The sequence below is a fragment of the Falco naumanni genome, chromosome 4, assembly GCF_017639655.2.
Source record: "Falco naumanni isolate bFalNau1 chromosome 4, bFalNau1.pat, whole genome shotgun sequence".
Lineage (NCBI taxonomy): Eukaryota > Metazoa > Chordata > Aves > Falconiformes > Falconidae > Falco > Falco naumanni.
In genome coordinates this window covers 111,863,545-111,879,470 of record NC_054057.1, presented here as the reverse complement: position 1 = coordinate 111,879,470, position 15,926 = coordinate 111,863,545, and the positions used below count along the sequence as shown (strand labels likewise).

At 68.9% G+C, this 15,926-nt stretch overlaps 4 protein-coding genes across 7 annotated transcripts; 3 read left to right on the top strand and 1 right to left on the bottom strand.

Annotated features, from left to right (window-relative positions):
* Nucleotides 1-110: 110 nt before the first annotated feature.
* On the top strand, nucleotides 111-3,951 carry NICN1 (nicolin 1). 3 transcript variants are annotated; one of them, XM_040591824.1, is made up of 6 exons: nucleotides 111-266; nucleotides 754-927; nucleotides 1,297-1,410; nucleotides 1,867-1,938; nucleotides 3,289-3,393; nucleotides 3,524-3,951. In XM_040591824.1, the coding sequence occupies exons 1-6, from the start codon at nucleotides 120-122 to the stop codon at nucleotides 3,563-3,565; spliced, it is 654 nt and encodes a 217-aa protein (XP_040447758.1). In that variant the 5' UTR covers nucleotides 111-119; the 3' UTR covers nucleotides 3,566-3,951. The 3 variants fall into 3 exon arrangements, with proteins under 3 accessions (XP_040447758.1, XP_040447760.1, XP_040447759.1); XM_040591826.1 differs by lacking the exon at nucleotides 111-266 and adding an exon at nucleotides 384-439; XM_040591825.1 differs by lacking the exon at nucleotides 111-266 and adding an exon at nucleotides 451-522.
* Nucleotides 3,952-4,088: 137 nt separating this feature from the next.
* On the top strand, nucleotides 4,089-6,239 carry AMT (aminomethyltransferase). The gene is given in 9 exon segments (XM_040591822.1): nucleotides 4,089-4,424; nucleotides 4,501-4,581; nucleotides 4,693-4,824; nucleotides 4,990-5,068; nucleotides 5,192-5,337; nucleotides 5,424-5,604; nucleotides 5,734-5,837; nucleotides 5,839-5,890; nucleotides 6,004-6,239. Coding segments are annotated over 9 exon segments (1,272 nt in total). The 5' UTR covers nucleotides 4,089-4,106; the 3' UTR covers nucleotides 6,183-6,239.
* A 39-nt stretch (nucleotides 6,240-6,278) lies between these two features.
* On the bottom strand, nucleotides 6,279-7,265 carry TCTA (T cell leukemia translocation altered). Its single transcript, XM_040591827.1, has 2 exons — nucleotides 6,881-7,265; nucleotides 6,279-6,378 (listed from the first exon to the last, which is right to left on the bottom strand). The coding sequence occupies exons 1-2, from the start codon at nucleotides 7,225-7,227 to the stop codon at nucleotides 6,336-6,338; spliced, it is 390 nt and encodes a 129-aa protein (XP_040447761.1). The 5' UTR covers nucleotides 7,228-7,265; the 3' UTR covers nucleotides 6,279-6,335.
* Nucleotides 7,266-7,352: 87 nt separating this feature from the next.
* UBA7 (ubiquitin like modifier activating enzyme 7) lies at nucleotides 7,353-15,877 on the top strand. 2 transcript variants are annotated; one of them, XM_040591820.1, is made up of 24 exons: nucleotides 7,353-7,443; nucleotides 7,519-7,684; nucleotides 8,468-8,602; nucleotides 8,670-8,776; nucleotides 8,958-9,048; nucleotides 9,153-9,294; nucleotides 9,394-9,491; nucleotides 9,603-9,749; nucleotides 9,832-9,990; nucleotides 10,163-10,270; nucleotides 10,350-10,430; nucleotides 10,519-10,674; nucleotides 10,791-10,956; nucleotides 11,034-11,230; nucleotides 11,483-11,547; nucleotides 11,710-11,893; nucleotides 12,008-12,082; nucleotides 12,438-12,624; nucleotides 12,835-12,947; nucleotides 13,038-13,124; nucleotides 13,200-13,391; nucleotides 15,124-15,225; nucleotides 15,305-15,405; nucleotides 15,699-15,877. In XM_040591820.1, exons 1-24 carry the CDS (start codon nucleotides 7,400-7,402, stop codon nucleotides 15,823-15,825), a joined length of 3,030 nt encoding a protein of 1,009 aa, XP_040447754.1. In that variant the 5' UTR covers nucleotides 7,353-7,399; the 3' UTR covers nucleotides 15,826-15,877. The 2 variants fall into 2 exon arrangements, with proteins under 2 accessions (XP_040447754.1, XP_040447755.1); XM_040591821.1 differs by lacking the exons at nucleotides 7,353-7,443; nucleotides 7,519-7,684 and having other exon boundaries at nucleotides 8,487-8,602; nucleotides 8,882-9,048.
* Nucleotides 15,878-15,926: the final 49 nt, after the last annotated feature.

Below are 15,926 nucleotides of genomic sequence, written 5' to 3'. Positions count from 1 at the left end.
CGGGGGGCGGGAGTGTGGCGCCCCCTGCTGGCGCGAGCGCGGCTTCCGGCCGGCGCGGCGCGTGACGTCACAGCGCCCGGGCAGGCCCCGCCCAGGAGGGGCGGCCGCGCGGCGCCGCCATGTCGGGAGCGGCGGGGCCGGGCCGTTCCCCGCTGCCCTGCGCCCCCCGCCCCGCCGCCGCGCTCCAGCTGAGCGGGGGGGCCGAGCCGGCGCGGCCCGGCGTCGCCGTCATCGACCTCCGCCTCCCCCGCGGAGCCGCTGCCGACGTGAGTGCGGCCCGGCGCGGGGCGGCCTGGCCCGGGGCGGGGGGGGGGCCGGGGGCCGGGGGCGGGCCCGGGGCGGGGGGGCCGGGGGGCCGGGGGCGGGCCCGAAATGGGGCGGAGGGTGCCCTGACGGGGCCGGGGCAGGAGCGGGGATGCCGGGGGCGGCAGCGGCCCCAGTACGGGGAGGGGCGGTGCCGGTGCCCGTGCCCGTACCGGGGGGATGCCGGTGCCGGTAGTGCCAGGGGCAGCGCCCGTACCGGTGTGGGGCGGGGGCAAGGGGGGTGCCGGGGCCCGTCCCAGTAGCGGGTGGGGGGCCGTGCCGATACCGGTATGGGGGGATGCCGGTGCTGGTACCAGTGTGGGGGCGGCTGTATGCCGGTGCCGGTGTGGGGGGTGCCGGTGCTGATACCAGTGTGGGGGCAGGGGGGTGCCGGTGCCGGCCCCACTATGGGGGGTGCTGGTGCAGGGGCTGAGGCCGCCGGTCCCGCAGGTGCAGGAGATCGTCTTCAGGAACTTCTACACGGCCTTCCTGAGCGTGCGGGTGCAGCGCCTCGGCCCTGCCGGCCCCCGCCGCTGGGTGACCTGCCTGCGGGACCACTGCCTGATGCCCTGCCCGCACACCGAGGAGGGCTCCCAGGACTACTTCTCCCTCCGCCGCCACCAGGTCTGCATGGCTGGCCGCTGGCCGCAGCATCACCCACGCCTCTGGCGCTCACCCACCTTTGCCCGCACCCTAGGATGGCTCCTGGTCTCTGGGGTCCTGTGCTGATGCCCCACCACGTCTCCGCGGCAGCGGTGGGCCGGCTGGCCCCTGCGGTGCCTCTCCTGCTCCTGCCAGCCCTTCCCAGCAGCAAGGGTCCCCGTGCTGGGCCTGCCCATGCCCCACTCAGCCCAGGCAGCCCCCTGTGAGCTGATGTTCCCTTCAGGCTCCTTACATCTGGGGTGGGTTGGGGCTGGTTTTGGAGGAAATTCCCAAAGCTGCCCCGGAGCAATGCCAGCCCCTGTGGTGACAGCCCCATCCTTGCCCCGGCAGATGCTGTGTGACATGGACCAGGTGACAGCAGTGCGATTCATCCTGCGGCAGCCCTCCCCAGTCTGGCTCCATTTCACCATTGAGGAGCTGCAGATTTTTCCCCCCGGACAAAAGGTGAGCAGGTGCCAATGCTGCCCTTCCTGCCCGGTGCAGGCGGGGGGTCCAGGACAGGCTACCATCTCCAGCCCTGCACCTGGCATTGCTCCCTGCAGCTCCAGGGGCTTTAGGCTCCCTCCAGAGGACATGAGTGTGGGTCCAAGTCCTTGTCCACAGGAATGTGGGGTCCTGCTGGGGGCCAGGGGAGGGACTGTTCTGGCTGGCCCCAGTCCTGCTCATTTCAGAGGTGGATGTTTATCTGAGGAGCAGAACAGAAGTGGAGATTGCTGCAAATCATGGGTTACAAACAGCCACTCAAAAGACAAAATTACAAAATTCCCTTTAATGATGGTAAAGTGACACATATCCATAGCAATATAAATACGGGTGGGCTCCAAACCACAGAACTCTGCATGGTGTGAGAGGGAGGTGGGATTGGGGATACACTTGTGTGACCCTCTGGATCTGTTTCAGAGCCCCCAGAAGGATTTCCCCTCCTGGCTCTCCCAGCTGACCCCTCCGGAGCAGCCAGCCAGCCTGCACGGGGTGAGTGAGCCCCGCTGTGAGGTATTAGGGGGAAGAAGGGACCTGTGTAGGGTGCCAGCTGTGGGCGTGAGCATCCCCTTTGAGGTTGCCGGCTCCATCCATGCCCTGTCAGCCCCAGGCCTCCACCAGAAATAGCTGTGGAGCCCCAGAATAACCCGTCTTGTGCTGGGAGTAGTTTGCAGCATTCGGAAGAAAAATAGCTCCATGGGGATGTGCGATTTGAGGCGACGTCTACCTGCCCTCTAGTCGGTGGACAGGAACATCCCCATGGGAGCAATGGGTATGCAGCATCGCTCAGCCAGCACGTGGGGTGTGTGGGGGCAGGGTGGCCTGGCTGGTCCCCAGCGCTTTACAGAGGGTGCGCTCTGGGGAGCAGGGCACGTGGGTAGAGGGAGGTCACAGCCGTGGCACTTGTTTACGGCTTGCAAGTCACATCTGCCTGGCCGGCAGCCTTCGGTGAGCAAAGTCCAGACGGAGCAGGGCAGGGGTGGGCAGCTGGCTGGCCCACAGAAACCGGCCGAATCAGCCACTGGTGCTGCCCGTAGGAGCCGGCTGGGCCAGGAGCGGTGCCACACCACCCGGCACCTCCGCGGCAGTTCTGCTGCCAGGCTTCGGTGCTACAGAGCTTAAGCTGTGTCGGCATCAAGGCTTCTGCCAGCCCCGGCAGGTCTGGGAGCTCCAGTCCCTGCCCAGCTGTCTGGCGGAGGCTGGAGAGGACACCCTGGTCCCTTGCTGATCGCTTGGATCACGTCCCCTTGGCAAGGGGTGGTCTGGGGGGGATGCTGGGGTTACTCTGGGCTTGTTCCCGGCAACACCACGAGGCACCCACCAGCAGCTCGGTGCCATGGGCAGGGCCGGGCAGGGGAGCAGCAGCACAGAACTTCGCCCCAGCCTGGAGAGTTGCTGCTGAGCCTGTGAGTCCCGCCTGGCTAAAGGTTCCTGGGGTGAACCTGCACCTGCTGCGGGGTTTCTGTCACCAAACCTGGGGAGCGCCGTAGAGGGAGGCTGTTGAGAAACTCTGGACTGCATGATTACGTTTTTAATCATTAGCCAGTAATCTGTTTTCTGTCCTCCCCCTGGACACCTGCCAGCAGGGACGGGCTGTGTCGGCACCATGGCACCTGGGGCTCAGGGTCACCTCTTTCCTCAGCTGCTTGTTTTCCTGGAGCACAGGGCCCCGCTTGCTGCATGTTGGGAAATCACCAGCAGGTTGGGAGCGTGGGCACTATCACAATAGTGCCTGTCTCCCCAGGGGGCACAGCCATCCGGCCCCACCACTGCCCAAGCCCGGGGTGACCCAGCCCATCTGGGCTATGCCCACTCCGCAGCATTGTGCCTGCTTCTTTCCAGGAGCTCCCTGACCCGGAGAAGGTGTCAACAGAGGTCCAGCAAATGTGGGTGCTGACGGAGGTGATCCGGGCTCGCCAGGCAGCTGCCCGCATCGGGCGCTTTGACGTGAGTCCCAGCACCCTGCTCACTGGGGCTCCGGCCTCGCCGCGTCGCTGGCAGAGCCCTGCCAGCGGGATGGGGTGTCCCGGCAGAGCGATGGTGCTGTGCAGGGACCAACGGCTGCTCTCTTTTCCAGGTGGATGGCTGCTACGATATCAACCTGCTTTCCTACACGTGAGCCCCGCAGGTGCCGGCCGGAGGGAGCTGCCTCTTCCGTGCTCCCGGGACTCCAGTGGACGCCGGCACTGCGCATCGGCCTTTGTCCCTGTGGCCCCGGGGGGGCTCCAGGCTCTCCCCGTGCCCCTTCCCTGACTCCTGCGCTCTGGCAGCGGTGGGCAGCGCTGCCGGCCCGGACCCCCTGCAGGCCTCTCCAAGGCCGGTGCCCCCGCAGCTGCCATGGCTCCGCTCTTGGCTCCGCTCTTGCCGTTGCAGGCAGAGCCCGGCTCCCCCCGGCCCGTACCTCTGCGCCGCGAGGCTCCCGCAGACCAGGGGGTGCTGGGCCGGCGCCCCCCACGCTCGGGGGGCCGAGAGAGCCTCGGGCACGACTAAAAGCTGCTACGTCGGTCCGGCCTGTGCCTGCCTGTCTCTTGGCCGGGGGGGGGGGGGGGATGGGGGCTAATGGCCGAGCACGGGCAGGACCCGCACCCAGCATCCCCCCGGGTCGGCGGCGGGGGAGGCGGGCCCGAGCGCGGGGGCGGGGCGGGGGCCGGGCGGACTCCATGTCCCAGGCGCCCCGGGGCCGTGCCGGGCCGTGCCGGGAGGGAGGATGCTGCGGGCGGGCTGCCGCGCCGCGCTACCCCCGCCGCCCCCCGGGCTCCGCGCCGCTGAGCGGGGCCGGGGGGGCGCCGCCCGGGGGGACCGAGGCGGCGGCGGGGCTGAAGCGGACGCCGCTGGACGCCCTGCACCGGTCCCGCGGCGGGCGGATGGTGCCGTTTGCCGGCTGGAGCCTGCCGCTGCACTACGGGCAGGGCCACCTCCAGTCCCACCTGCACACTCGCCGCCACTGCTCGCTCTTCGACGTCTCGCACATGCCGCAGGTAGCCGGGGCGGGAGGGGGGGCTGGGGCCGGGAGGGCACCCGCGCCGCCTCACCCCCCTCCCTGCCCCCTTCCAGACGCGGGTGTACGGCCGGGACCGTGTCAGGTTCATGGAGAGCCTGGTGGTGGGGGACATCGCCGAGCTGAAGCCGGGACAGGTACGGGGCACTGGCGGCACCAAGCGTCCGGCAGGGTCAGAGGTCCCCAGGGACACCCCGGGGGGGACAGGCAGGCAGCCTGCCCGTGCTCCTAAGGGCCACATCCTGCAGGGCACCCTGACACTGCTCACCAACGAGAGGGGTGGCATCGTGGATGACCTCATTGTCACCAACACATCAGAAGATCACCTCTACGTGGTGTCCAATGCTGGCTGCGCCGACAAGGACTTGGCCATTATGAGGGTACGGGGCTGCCCGAGCCCCACGGGAGGTGGGGACGTGTGGTGGGAATGAGTCCTCCCACCTTTCGGTGACATCTGTGGCTGCGTGGGGTAAGGTAGCTGTGGCCACATGCAGGGCTGGCACCGGCCTGGCCCCCGTGCTAGCAGCCCACTGTCACCCTGGCAGGGCAGAGCAGCGGAGCTGCAGGCCACCGGCAGTGACATTCATCTGGAAGTGTCGGACAACGCGCTGCTGGCTCTGCAAGGTAGTGGGGGGCCCCACGCAGGCCTGCCCTCCTCCGAGTCCTTGTGCAATGGACATCAGTGCCCTCCCCGCATCCCTCCCTTCCCCAAACACTGCTGTCTCCCAGAGCCACCTGCTTTCCCAGGTCCCTCCATGGCACGGGTGCTGCAGGCAGGGCTGTCGGATGACCTGGCCAAGCTCTCCTTCATGAATAGCATTACCACAACAGTCTTTGGCGTGCCAGGCTGCCGGGTCACGCGCTGCGGCTACACCGGCGAGGATGGTGTAGAGGTACCCTGGGAGCTCTAACAGCACCACCACAGTACCAAGGGAGGGGAGGGCCGTGCCCTGCTGACCCTGCCTGTGTCCCCCTGCAGATCTCAGTGCCTGCAGGGCAGGCGGTGGAGCTGGCCGAGCGGCTGCTCCATGTCCCCGAGGTGTGGCCGGCGGGGCTGGCGGCCAGGGACAGCCTGCGCCTGGAGGCCGGGCTCTGCCTCTATGGCAACGACATCGATGAGACCACCACACCTGCTGAGGCCGGGCTGCTGTGGACCTTGGGTAGGTCAGGGCAACAGCCACCCCCACCTCCTCAGAGCAGGCAGAGGGCTGAGGTGTCCCCACGGTCCTGGGTGGGGCATAAGAGGACCAGGCAGACATGGCCTACCCTCACCCATCTCTGCCCCACAGGGAAGCGGCGACGCACAGCCATGGACTTCCCCGGTGCGGCCATCATCATGGCACAAGTGAAAGAGAAGCCGAAACGCAAGCGCGTGGGGCTGACATCAGTGGGACCCCCCAATACGGCCCCACATGGTGATCCTGGGCCCCAAGGGCACGCCTGTGGGTAGGTGGGGGTGGCAGGGCTGGCATGGGCATGGCCCCCAGCTGCACCTGTGGCAGAGGAGGGGGCTGGCAGCCCCAGCCCCCCCTGACCTCCCCATGTCCTTGTGTCCCCAGGCACTGTGACCAGCGGCTGCCCCTCACCCTCCCTGGGCAAGAACATCGCCATGGGCTACGTGGAGGCAGCGCACAGCCGGGCCGGCACCGCACTCGCCGTCGAGGTGCGGAAGAAGCAGCATCCGGCAGTCGTCACCAAGATGCCCTTTGTGCCCACCCAGTACTACATGGCCAAATGAGGCCAGTGCCCGCCATGGGCATGGTGCCCCGGCCCCAATAAAGCCCCTGCCCCACTCTCCTGGCCTCTTCTCCAGTGACGGCGATGGGTGCCAAAGCAAGGGGTGGCACAGCACTTTAATGGCATGGGCAGTACGCGGCGGTCCTGGCGCTCCTCACTCCCGGTGCGTCTTCGCTGGCTCTGTGGCTGGGCCCTCCCTGCAAGAGAGGGGCAGCGTGAGAGGGTCTGGTACAGCACCCCACTGTGGCACGTGGCCATGACACCCTGCTGTGGCATCCCAGTGTGGCGCCCAGGTACAGCACCCTTCTCTGGTACCCAGGCACAGCACCCCACTGTAGCGCCTGCTGTGGCACCCTTGCACAGCACCCCGCTGTGGCACCCTGCTCTGGTACCCAGGCACAGCACCCCGCAGTGGCACCCGGGCACGGCACTCCACCGTGCCACCTGGGCACAGCACCCGGGCACGGCACACTGCTGTGGCACCCGCCTGCTCCCGGGGGCCGGCAGGGCTGGGCAGCGCTTGCCGGGGTGTACTGGTCCGCGGCAGAGCTGGGGGGTGCGCACTGGGCCGGTGCCGTGAACCGGCGGACGCTCTCCGGGACGCACAGGGCCGGGCCGGGCCGGGGGTGCCGCCGGGGCCGGGCAGGGAGGCCGCGGCGCGGGGCGGCGGTTGCGGGCCCGGTAGCGGTCGAGACTCACCGGGGCGGGCAGTGCCGCTCGGCGGCGCCGTTGCGTCCGGCCGGGCCGGCGGGGGAGAGGGAGTGTGCGCGGGGCCGGGCGGGCCCGGGGCCGGAGGCGGGGCCGGGGCCCAGCCCGGTGCCCGGGGGCCGGCGGGCGGCGGGCCCCGTCCGGTAGCAGAGCGCGGCCACCGCCCCGCCGTAGGCGCGCCAGGCCAGGCGGACGCCCAGCAGGCTGAGGCCCAGCCAGAGCAGCAGCAGCTGGCACAGCGCGGCCCGCACGTCCTGCGCCGCCCACTCGGCCGCCAGCTCCCGGCCCAGCGCGCCCAGCGCCCGCCACGGCGCCTGCCAGCCCATCGCCGCCGCCATGGCTGCGCCGGGCGCGCCGCTGCCTGCGGGGGCGGGGCCTGTGGGGGGCAGGGCTTGAATGGCGGGCGGGGCCTCCACGGGGGGCCTTTGGGGTGGGCCCTTCATGGTGGGCGGGGCCTGCACGGGGCGGGCCCTTCCTGGGCACGTGGCCTGAGCGGTGGGCGGGGTCGCCATGGCGGGCAGCGGCGCGGAGGAGCGCATGTACTCGCGGCAGCTGTGCGTCCCGCCGGGGGGTCGGGTCGGGTCCGGTCCCTGGGCCCCGCGGCCCCGCTGACGGTCCCTGCCCCGCAGGTACGTGCTGGGCAGCGGCGCCCGGCGGCTGGCCGGGGCGGCGGTGCTGGTGTCGGGGCTGCGCGGGACCGGAGCGCAGGTGGCGGCGGCGCTGGTGCTGGCGGGAACCGGGCGCGTCGTCCTGCACGACTGCGGCACCGCCTGCACTGCCGACCGCGCCCACCAGGTACCGGCGGGGCTGGACGGGGGGGCCCGTAACAGGGACAGGTACGGGTGAGGGGGTCGGTAACGGGTACGAGCAGGGAGGCAAGCAGCGAGTGCAGGTACGGGTGGGGAGCCTGGGTGTAGGCACCAACAGGGATCCCGGTAACGGGTACGGGAAGGGGTCCCGGTAATGGGTACGGGTACGAGTGAGGGTCCCAATAACAGGTACGGGTATGGACAGGGGTCCCAGTAACAGGTATGGGTGTGGGCGGGGGTCCTGGTAATGGATATGGGGGAGGGTCCCGGTAACAGGTACAGATATGGGTGGGGGTATGGGTAGATGGCCCATTAATGGGTACGGGTACAGACAGGGTTCCCAGTAATGGGTACAGGTATGGATGGGGGTCCCCATAATGCTGGTGCAGGTGCAGGTGGGGACCTGGCAATGGTAACAGGTACAGGTGGGGGTCCCAGTACTGGGTAGGGGTGCAGGTGAGGGTCCCAGTAATGGGTGTGTTCCTGGGGGATCTCTGTTGCAGGTGTGGGTATGAGATGGGGGGCTCTCCCAGTAACAGGTAGAGGTTGGGCATCCTGGTAAGGTGTGTGGAAAGGGAGGTCTCTGTCATGGGTATGGCCCTGGGTGCCCCTCAGTGTCATGGGTAGGGCCCATGGGGTGTCCCATGTCACGGGTGTGGTCCTCAGCAGAGCCCCCCCCACCAGTGCAGACAGGGCCCTGTGGAGCACCCCACTGTGGCGAGCAGCACCACAAACCCACGGGGTGCCTTGCCATGTGCCCATCCTGCAGTTCCTCCTTGGGGAGAGTGATATAGGCCAGAACCGTGCCGAGGCGTCCCAGCGGGCCCTGGCCGATCTGAACCCCCGCGTGGTGGTGGCTGCTTACACCGGGGAGCTGTTGGAGGACTTCCTCACCTCCTTTCAGGTGAGCCCATGCCCCTGCACCCTGGGACCCCCCAGGATGGCAGTGCCTACTGACAGGCCCGGTGCAGGTGGTGGTGCTGACCGAGTCACCGCTGGAGGAGCAGCTCCGTGTTGGGGACTTCTGCCATGCCCAGGGCATTTGCTTCATCGTGGCTGATGCCAAGGGGCTGGCAGGGTAAGGCGTCTGCCCCATGGTCCTGCCACTGGCTCTGGCTCGCCTTGTCCCCAGAGCCCCCAGCTCTGCCGCCCATGTTCCCATCCCACTGGCGGGGCTGCTCAGCCCAGGCAGGACCCGGCAGTGCTTGGGCGGCTTGGCGAGGTGACACCTCCAGCAAAACCCCATCGGTCCTGTCCAGGCAGCTGTTCTGCGACTTTGGGAAGCACTTCATTGTTGATGACCCAGCAGAAGGGGACCCACTGTGTGCCACTGTGCAGCACGTCTCCCAGGTAGGGCAGCCTCAGCAGGCTCCCCTGAAATGCCGCTGCCTCCTCCAGTGGCTTTGTGCCACCTGGGTCCAGTCCCCCATCCTCACATCCCTTCCCCTTCTCAGGGCAGCCCAGGCGTGGTGACGTGCATGGGAACAGAGGACAGCCATGGCCACCTTTTCTGCGATGGTGACCTGGTGACGTTTTCTGGAGTGGAGGGGATGGTTGAGCTGAACGGCCAGGAGCCTGTCCCCGTGCGCGTGCTGGGTGAGCCACCCAGGGTGTCCTGGCTGCCCTGGCCTAGGGTTGGGGAACTCACCAGGTCCAGGGCAGTGACCATGATGTCAGCCCCCATCTCGTCCCCAGATGCCTTCAGGCTGGAGATCAACGACACCAGCTCGTTCTCACCCTACCGCCGCGGGGGGCTGGTTTCGCAGGTGCGGCTGCCCCAGGTGCACTCCTATGTAAGTCCCCCCTCGGCCCCCAGTGCTGCTGCCCGGGCTGGGGCACCCCGCGCCGAGCCGTGTCCCCGGCCCCAGGGAAGCACTTGCTGAGCCCTGGCGCTGTGCCGGCAGGAGCCCCTGTGCCAGTCACTGGCAGAGCCCAAGATCCGGGTGGCAAGTCCTGAGGAGCTGCCGCGCAGCCGCAGCCTACACGCCGCCTTCCAGGCCCTGCACGCTTTCCGCAGGGAGCAGGGCCGCCTGCCCCGGCCCAGGGTGCCGGTGAGTCCTCTTTCTGCCTCTGCCTGGCCCCTGCGGTCCCCCGCCACCCTGCCGGGGGCTGCCCTCGCCCCTCTGCCCGCAGGCGGATGCTGAGAGGGTGCTGGAGCTGGCACGGAGCCTGGGAGTGCAGCAAGGTCCCCTGGACGAGGACGTCGTGCGAGCCTTTGCCAGCGTGAGTGCGGGGGACCTGTGCCCCGTGGCCGCCGTCGTTGGGGCCCTGGCAGCCCAGGAGGCGCTGAAGGTGAGCGAGAGAGACGGGATCCTGGCTCTGGGGTCCCGCTGGTCAAGCTCCGCGCGGCTCTCCGGTGGCCTCGGGCGACCACGAGAGGGCACTTGCTGCCTGCCTGGGGACGCTGCGCCGGGCAGCGGGGCTGGGGGACGGGGGACCCCGCTGACGGCCCTGTTCACCCCAGGCCATCACTGGGAAGTTCCTGCCCCTGGACCAGTGGTTGTACTTCGACGCCCTGGAGTGCCTGGGGCTGGAGGGGGCCGCGCAGCTGGCGGAGGAGGACTGCGCCCCGGTGAGAGCGTGTGCCGAGCCCTTCCTGGGTGCCGGGGGGGCCGTGGCCACCTTTGCTCACGCGGCTCCTCTCCCGGCAGAGGGGCTCCCGCTATGATGGCCAGATCGCTGTCTTCGGGGCTGCCTTCCAGGAGCAGCTGGGCTGCCAGAAGTACTTGGTGGTGAGCCGGGGCAGGTGCTGCGGTGCCTGGAGAGGCTGTGGAGCGGCCGGCCAGTGTGTGGGGAGCTGCAGCCGCTCTGCCCCGGCAGGTGGGAGCCGGCGCGGTTGGCTGCGAGCTGCTGAAAAACTTTGCCATGATGGGGCTGGCGGCGGGGCCAGGTGGGGACCTCACTGTCACCGACATGGACACTGTCGCCCTCTCCAACCTCCATCGGCAGCTCCTCTACCGCTCAGCAGATATATCGGTGAGACACCGCGGGGTGGGGGCTGAGCTCTCCCCAAAGGGCACCTTGGCTGTCCTGGGGGCTCCCCGGGGCTGTGGGGTGGAGGAGAGCTGCCCACCCCCTCTCTGACCTGGCAGAGGCCAAAGTCGGTGGTGGCTGCAGAGGCCGTGCGGCGCATGAACCCTGATGTCAGGGTGACGGCTCACCAGAACCAGGTGGGACCTGTCACTGAGCCCTTCTATGGGGACAGCTTCTTCCGGCGCCTGGATGGCGTCGCCAGCGCCCTGGACACACTGGAGGCCCGTGAGTGCCGGGGAGAAGAAAGGGGCTGAGCCCCCGGATGTGCCCCCCAGCTCCCCAGCACCCCTGGCTCCCTGCAGGTGCCTACTTGGAGAGCCGCTGCCTTCGCTGCCTCACGCCACTGCTGGACTCTGGCACAGAGGGAGCACGGGGGAACGTGCTGGCCATGGTGCCCCCCCTGACCAAGCCACTGGGGCCAGCTGGCACCCCCGGGAATGGCACCTTCCCCGTCTGCACCCTGCGGTACTTTCCCCGCACCATCCAGCACACACTGCAGGTAGGCTGTGCCGCGCTGGCCCCAGCACCCAGTGAGGAGGCACCGGGACCTTTGTCTTCCTTTCCCGTTTCCCACTCTGGCCACAGCCCAGCCGTGGGCCACGGGGCAGGATACGGCCCCAGCTGCTTCCTGCTGGCAGCCTGAGCTCTGCTGCTGGCCCTGGCCCCATCACGGCCTCTCCTACCTGCTGGGCTTGGGCCAAGGGGCGTAAGGAAGGGGTCCCGGTGCTCAGTACCCACTCCCCCTCTGCAGTGGGCCCGTGATGAGTTTGAGGGGCTCTTCCAGCTGCCCGCGGAGCATGTCAGCCAGTTCATGGAGTGAGTGGGCTTCGGGGAGTAGCGCTGGGAGAGAGGCTGCCAGCCCTGCTGGGGTGCTGCCGCCTCTGCCAGGCACGGAGAGTGGGACAGACCACCATGTCCTGCCCAGGTGTCCCATGGGATGGCTCCCGGGCCAGCACCAGCAGCGCCTGTTTTTTGCAGAGACCCAGCTTTCCTGGAGCAGCTGCCAGCAGCGAAGGCCCTGGAGGTCCTGCAGCAAGTGCAGGGGAGCCTGCAGGAGCGGCCACGGGACTGGCAGGACTGCGTGCGCTGGGCCCGCCGGCACTGGCAGAGCTGCTACCACGATGCCATCACCCAGCTGCTGCACACCTTCCCCCCGGAGCACGTGAGCCTGGCACCCATGGGGCCGCCACCCCCCGCAAGCTCTCCCCTCTGCCAGCTGCCTGGCCGCAGCCAGCGGGACTTGTCCCTGGGCCTGACTCTGCTCTCCTTGTGCCAGGAAACCAGCCCTGGTGTCCCCTTCTGGGCAGGGGATAGGACCTGTCCCCATCCACTGACATTCAACCCTGACAACGTGAGTGCCGGGGAGAGCAGTGGGGTCCCTTACCGGGGACAGTGTGGGCAGGGGGAGAGCCATGCCTGTGCTGGGGGCGCAGTGCATGCCAGACTGTAGTCATGCTCCATCTGCCGCGGGCTGTCCAGGGCTGCCACATCCTGCGCTGCGTCTGTCCCTGTCCCCCAGTCAACAAGGACGCTGCTGGGGACAGCACGGGTGTGCTCTGTGGCTAGAGAAGGAGAAGCACCTCCATCTCAACCTCGGGGCAGAGCCAGGCTCCTCTGCCTGCTCATGGCAGTGCAGGCAGCCTTTGGTCACATGGGCTTGTGGACCACCCCAGCAAGGTGCCCACGGGCCCCGCTCTGCCCTGCAGGACACCCACCTGGAGTACATCCTGGCCGCTGCCCACCTCTTTGCCCAAGCACACAAGGTGCCACCGTGCAGAGACCGGGCAGCCGCCCAGACCATCCTCCGCAGCATGGTCCTGCCACCCTTCGTGCCCCAGGAGGGGCTCCACATCCCCCTCACAGAGGAGCAGGAGGAGGCACGGATGCCTGCGGGTGAGGCTTCCTGAGCACCCGGGTTCCCCCAGGCACGTCCCCAGGTCCCTGGGCCCAGCCTGGTGGAGGTGGGGCTGCTCATCCCTGCCTCAGCCCACAGGAGAACCTGGATTGAGGCGGGGGGTGGGGGGTGGGGGGGTGAGCACTGTGCTGTGAACCCCGCAGTGCCACGGTACAGGGGCACCACCCCAGGCATCCCTGTGCCCCCAGACCATGGTGGGCTGGCGGAGCTCCTTCAGGACCTGGTGCAGCGAAAGCAGGAGCTGGTAGGTGGTGAGGAGGAGGTGCAAGTGCCCCTGATGGAGCCCATCTACTTTGAGAAGGTACACAGGGCTGGGCAGGTGGCCTTGCTCAGCTCAGGGGGGGTTGATGTCCCCATGGGATGTTGATGTCCCCATGGTCTTTCCTCACAGGACAATGACATCCACGTGGACTTCATCACAGCAGCATCCAACCTGCGTGCAGAGAACTATGGCATCCCCCCCGCCAACTGGCTGACGGTGAGAGGGGCAGCCCTTGGCGTCAGGGGTCCCTGTCCCATGCAGGGCAACTGGTGACACTCCTCCTGTCCTCAGAGCAAGCGGATTGCGGGGCGGATCGTGCCTGCCATCATCACCACCACAGCAGCCGTGGCCGGGCTGGCATGCCTGGAGGTCTACAAACTGGTGTGGGGGTGCCAGGACCTCAGCTGCTACCGCAACAGCAACTTCTGCCTGTCCGACTGCCTGCTGCTCCGCATCCAGCCCCTGCCGCCCCCCACCTACCGGGTAGGACCCTCTCCGCGGGGTGGGGCAGGTGGGAGATGCCCAGGGTCTCGGGGTGCCCCAGCCACCGTGGGGTGGTGCCAGGGGAGCCCAGGAGCAAGGGGGCAGCCCTGGCTGGGGGGCTCTGGAAGCGGGCGCGGGTGTCGCGGTGGGCCGGACGCGCTGTCGGGCAGTGAGGACCCAGCTCCTTCCCCTGGCGCTCACCCCAGCTTTGGGCCCAGCCGGGGTGTTCGGGGGCTCCCATGGGGCTGAGGCGGCCCCGCCACCCCACAGCGGGCCCCACAGCGAGCCCCGCAGCCAGGGGGCAGGGGCCGCAGCAGCCTCACATCTGGCTTATGGAAACCAGCTGCAGCAGCCGGAGCGCAGCTGGCACGGGGCCGGAGGGGCGGCCGGGGGGAGCGGGGCCGGGGGTCCCGGCGGCGGGGGGCCGGCAGCAGCCGCTGCGCCGGGGAGGGAGCGCGGGGGCGGGGGCAGGCCCAGATTGGGCCCGTCTGGGCGATAGAGGCCCCTTTGTCTGGGGGTTTATGGCGTGCGCAGCCCTTCCGGCGCGGCAGGAAGCGCCGATTGGAACCAGATTGGCCCGGGGGGCCCGGGCCGGGGGCAGGAAGAGGGGGCGGGAGGCGCTTCCCCGGCCTCGCACCAGCTCCCGCACCGCGCCCCGCATCCCACCGGCTGCCAGCCCTGTGCCGCCCCGGCCGTGGTGGGCCAGGCCGGCGCCGTCCCTGGGTGGAGGATGCTGCTGGGGCTGGCTGTGCCCTTGGGTCCCCGCAGCAGCGCCCAGCACCTCTGTGTCCCGCGCCGAGGACGCCTGGTGTGACGTTTCACGCCCAGCCACTTGGCTGCAGTGGGAGTGTGTGCCCCCCAGGCCCGCTTGAAGTGACCCGTGGTCCCACAGGGGGCAGGGGAGCCCACCCTGGGGGGCAGCCTCAGCCAGAGGGATGCACTTTCTGGGGTGCTGGGACGGACAGTGGCATTCCCACTGCTGGGCAGTCGCCACCCCGGTGAGGATGGGGTTAAGCGCTTTCCGCCCTGGTGGGGTAAGTGCAGGCAGCAGAAGGCAGGCGGTGGGAAGGCAACAGAAGGCAGGAGGGGAGAGCGGCCAGGTGCGAACACCCCTTCCCGAGCGGGGCCGGGGCCAGGGCCAGGCAGGGGCTGGTGCTGCCTGCGGTGAGGGCAGATGGCCGGGCAGCCCTGCCAGACGGTGTGGGGCCGCATCCAGCACTTGGCCCTAAGGCTGGCACCTCGCTGGCCCCCTCGGGCCGGAGCCGGGGTCAGGGGGCTGCGGGTATGAGAAGAGGTGATTGTGTGGGGCTGGGCAGCACTTCAATGGCCCTTTGTGCGCCCTTCCTGGCCTGGGGCTGGGGCAGTGCTGGCCCCACGCCAGCCCTGGCCCCTGCAGTGCTGAGGGGATGGAGGTGCCCCCCACTGTCCCCGGACCTTGGGGGTACGGGGGGCGCGGGGGGGGTGGCAGTGCCCTTATTGCCTCCTAGACCCAGCGGTGCCAGGGGGGTGGCAGCTCAGTGCCTCTGGACCCCAGCAGCGCTGGGGAGACAGTTGCATCCCCCATTGCCCCTGGTCCACCAACGGTGCCCTCGTCCCCCTGCCCTCAGACTGGTCCCTTTGCCCGCCCTGCTGTACCCCAGCCCTCGTGCTCCACCAGGCCCTGCCCCATGGGCATGGGCAGCCGGGATGCTGGGTGCCAGTGCCGGCTGCTACCCTGTGCTCCCCCTTGCAGTACGGCGGGAGAGAGTGGAACTGCTGGGACCGGCTGGAGATGCAGGCAGTTGGCACAGATGGGCAGGAGGCAACAGTGCAAGAGGTGCTGGACTGGCTTCAGGTGAGCCCAGTGCAGACAGCACCCAATCAGGTCACCCTGGTGGGGTGCAGGGCCAGATCCTGATACCTGCCTCTTGCAGAGGACACACGGCTGGACCGTGACCATGCTCCTGTGTGGCCACACCGTGCTCTACGACAGGGAGGAGGATGAAGAGACACGGGCCCAGCAGCAGGCACAGAGGTAGGTCCCCGGCTCTGGGGCCCAATCCTGCCCCGGGGAGGCTGCCAGACCCCTCTCCCTCCATCCTGAGCTGCTCCAGCTGTAGCACAGCTCCCGGCCAGCTGCTGGATAAACATCCTGCCGGCAGCACTTCCCGTGGCAGGACCCCTGCCCGGCCCCTCGCTGCTGGCCCCTGCGTCCCCCAGCCTGGCTGGGCGCCCCAGCAGGGCCTAAGACACCCCCCCACCGTGGGATGCCTGGCCAGCCTCGGGGGTACAAGCCAGCATACCCAAAACCCCCTTTCTGTGCCACAGGTTATCAGAGAATCTGGAGGATACTGGGGAGCTGCGACAGCGTGAGCTGGAGCTGCTGTATGTGTGCGAGGGAGAGGAGGCTGAGACTGAAGATACCCGTCCCCCTCTCCTCTGCTCCCTACCCTAAGCGAGGGGCCGGCACCCCCTGTCCCATCCAATAAAAACTGCAGGATGCATTAGCCCTCATCACCGAACACCCCTGCCTGCCCCTGCCCGGAGTCAGGGTGC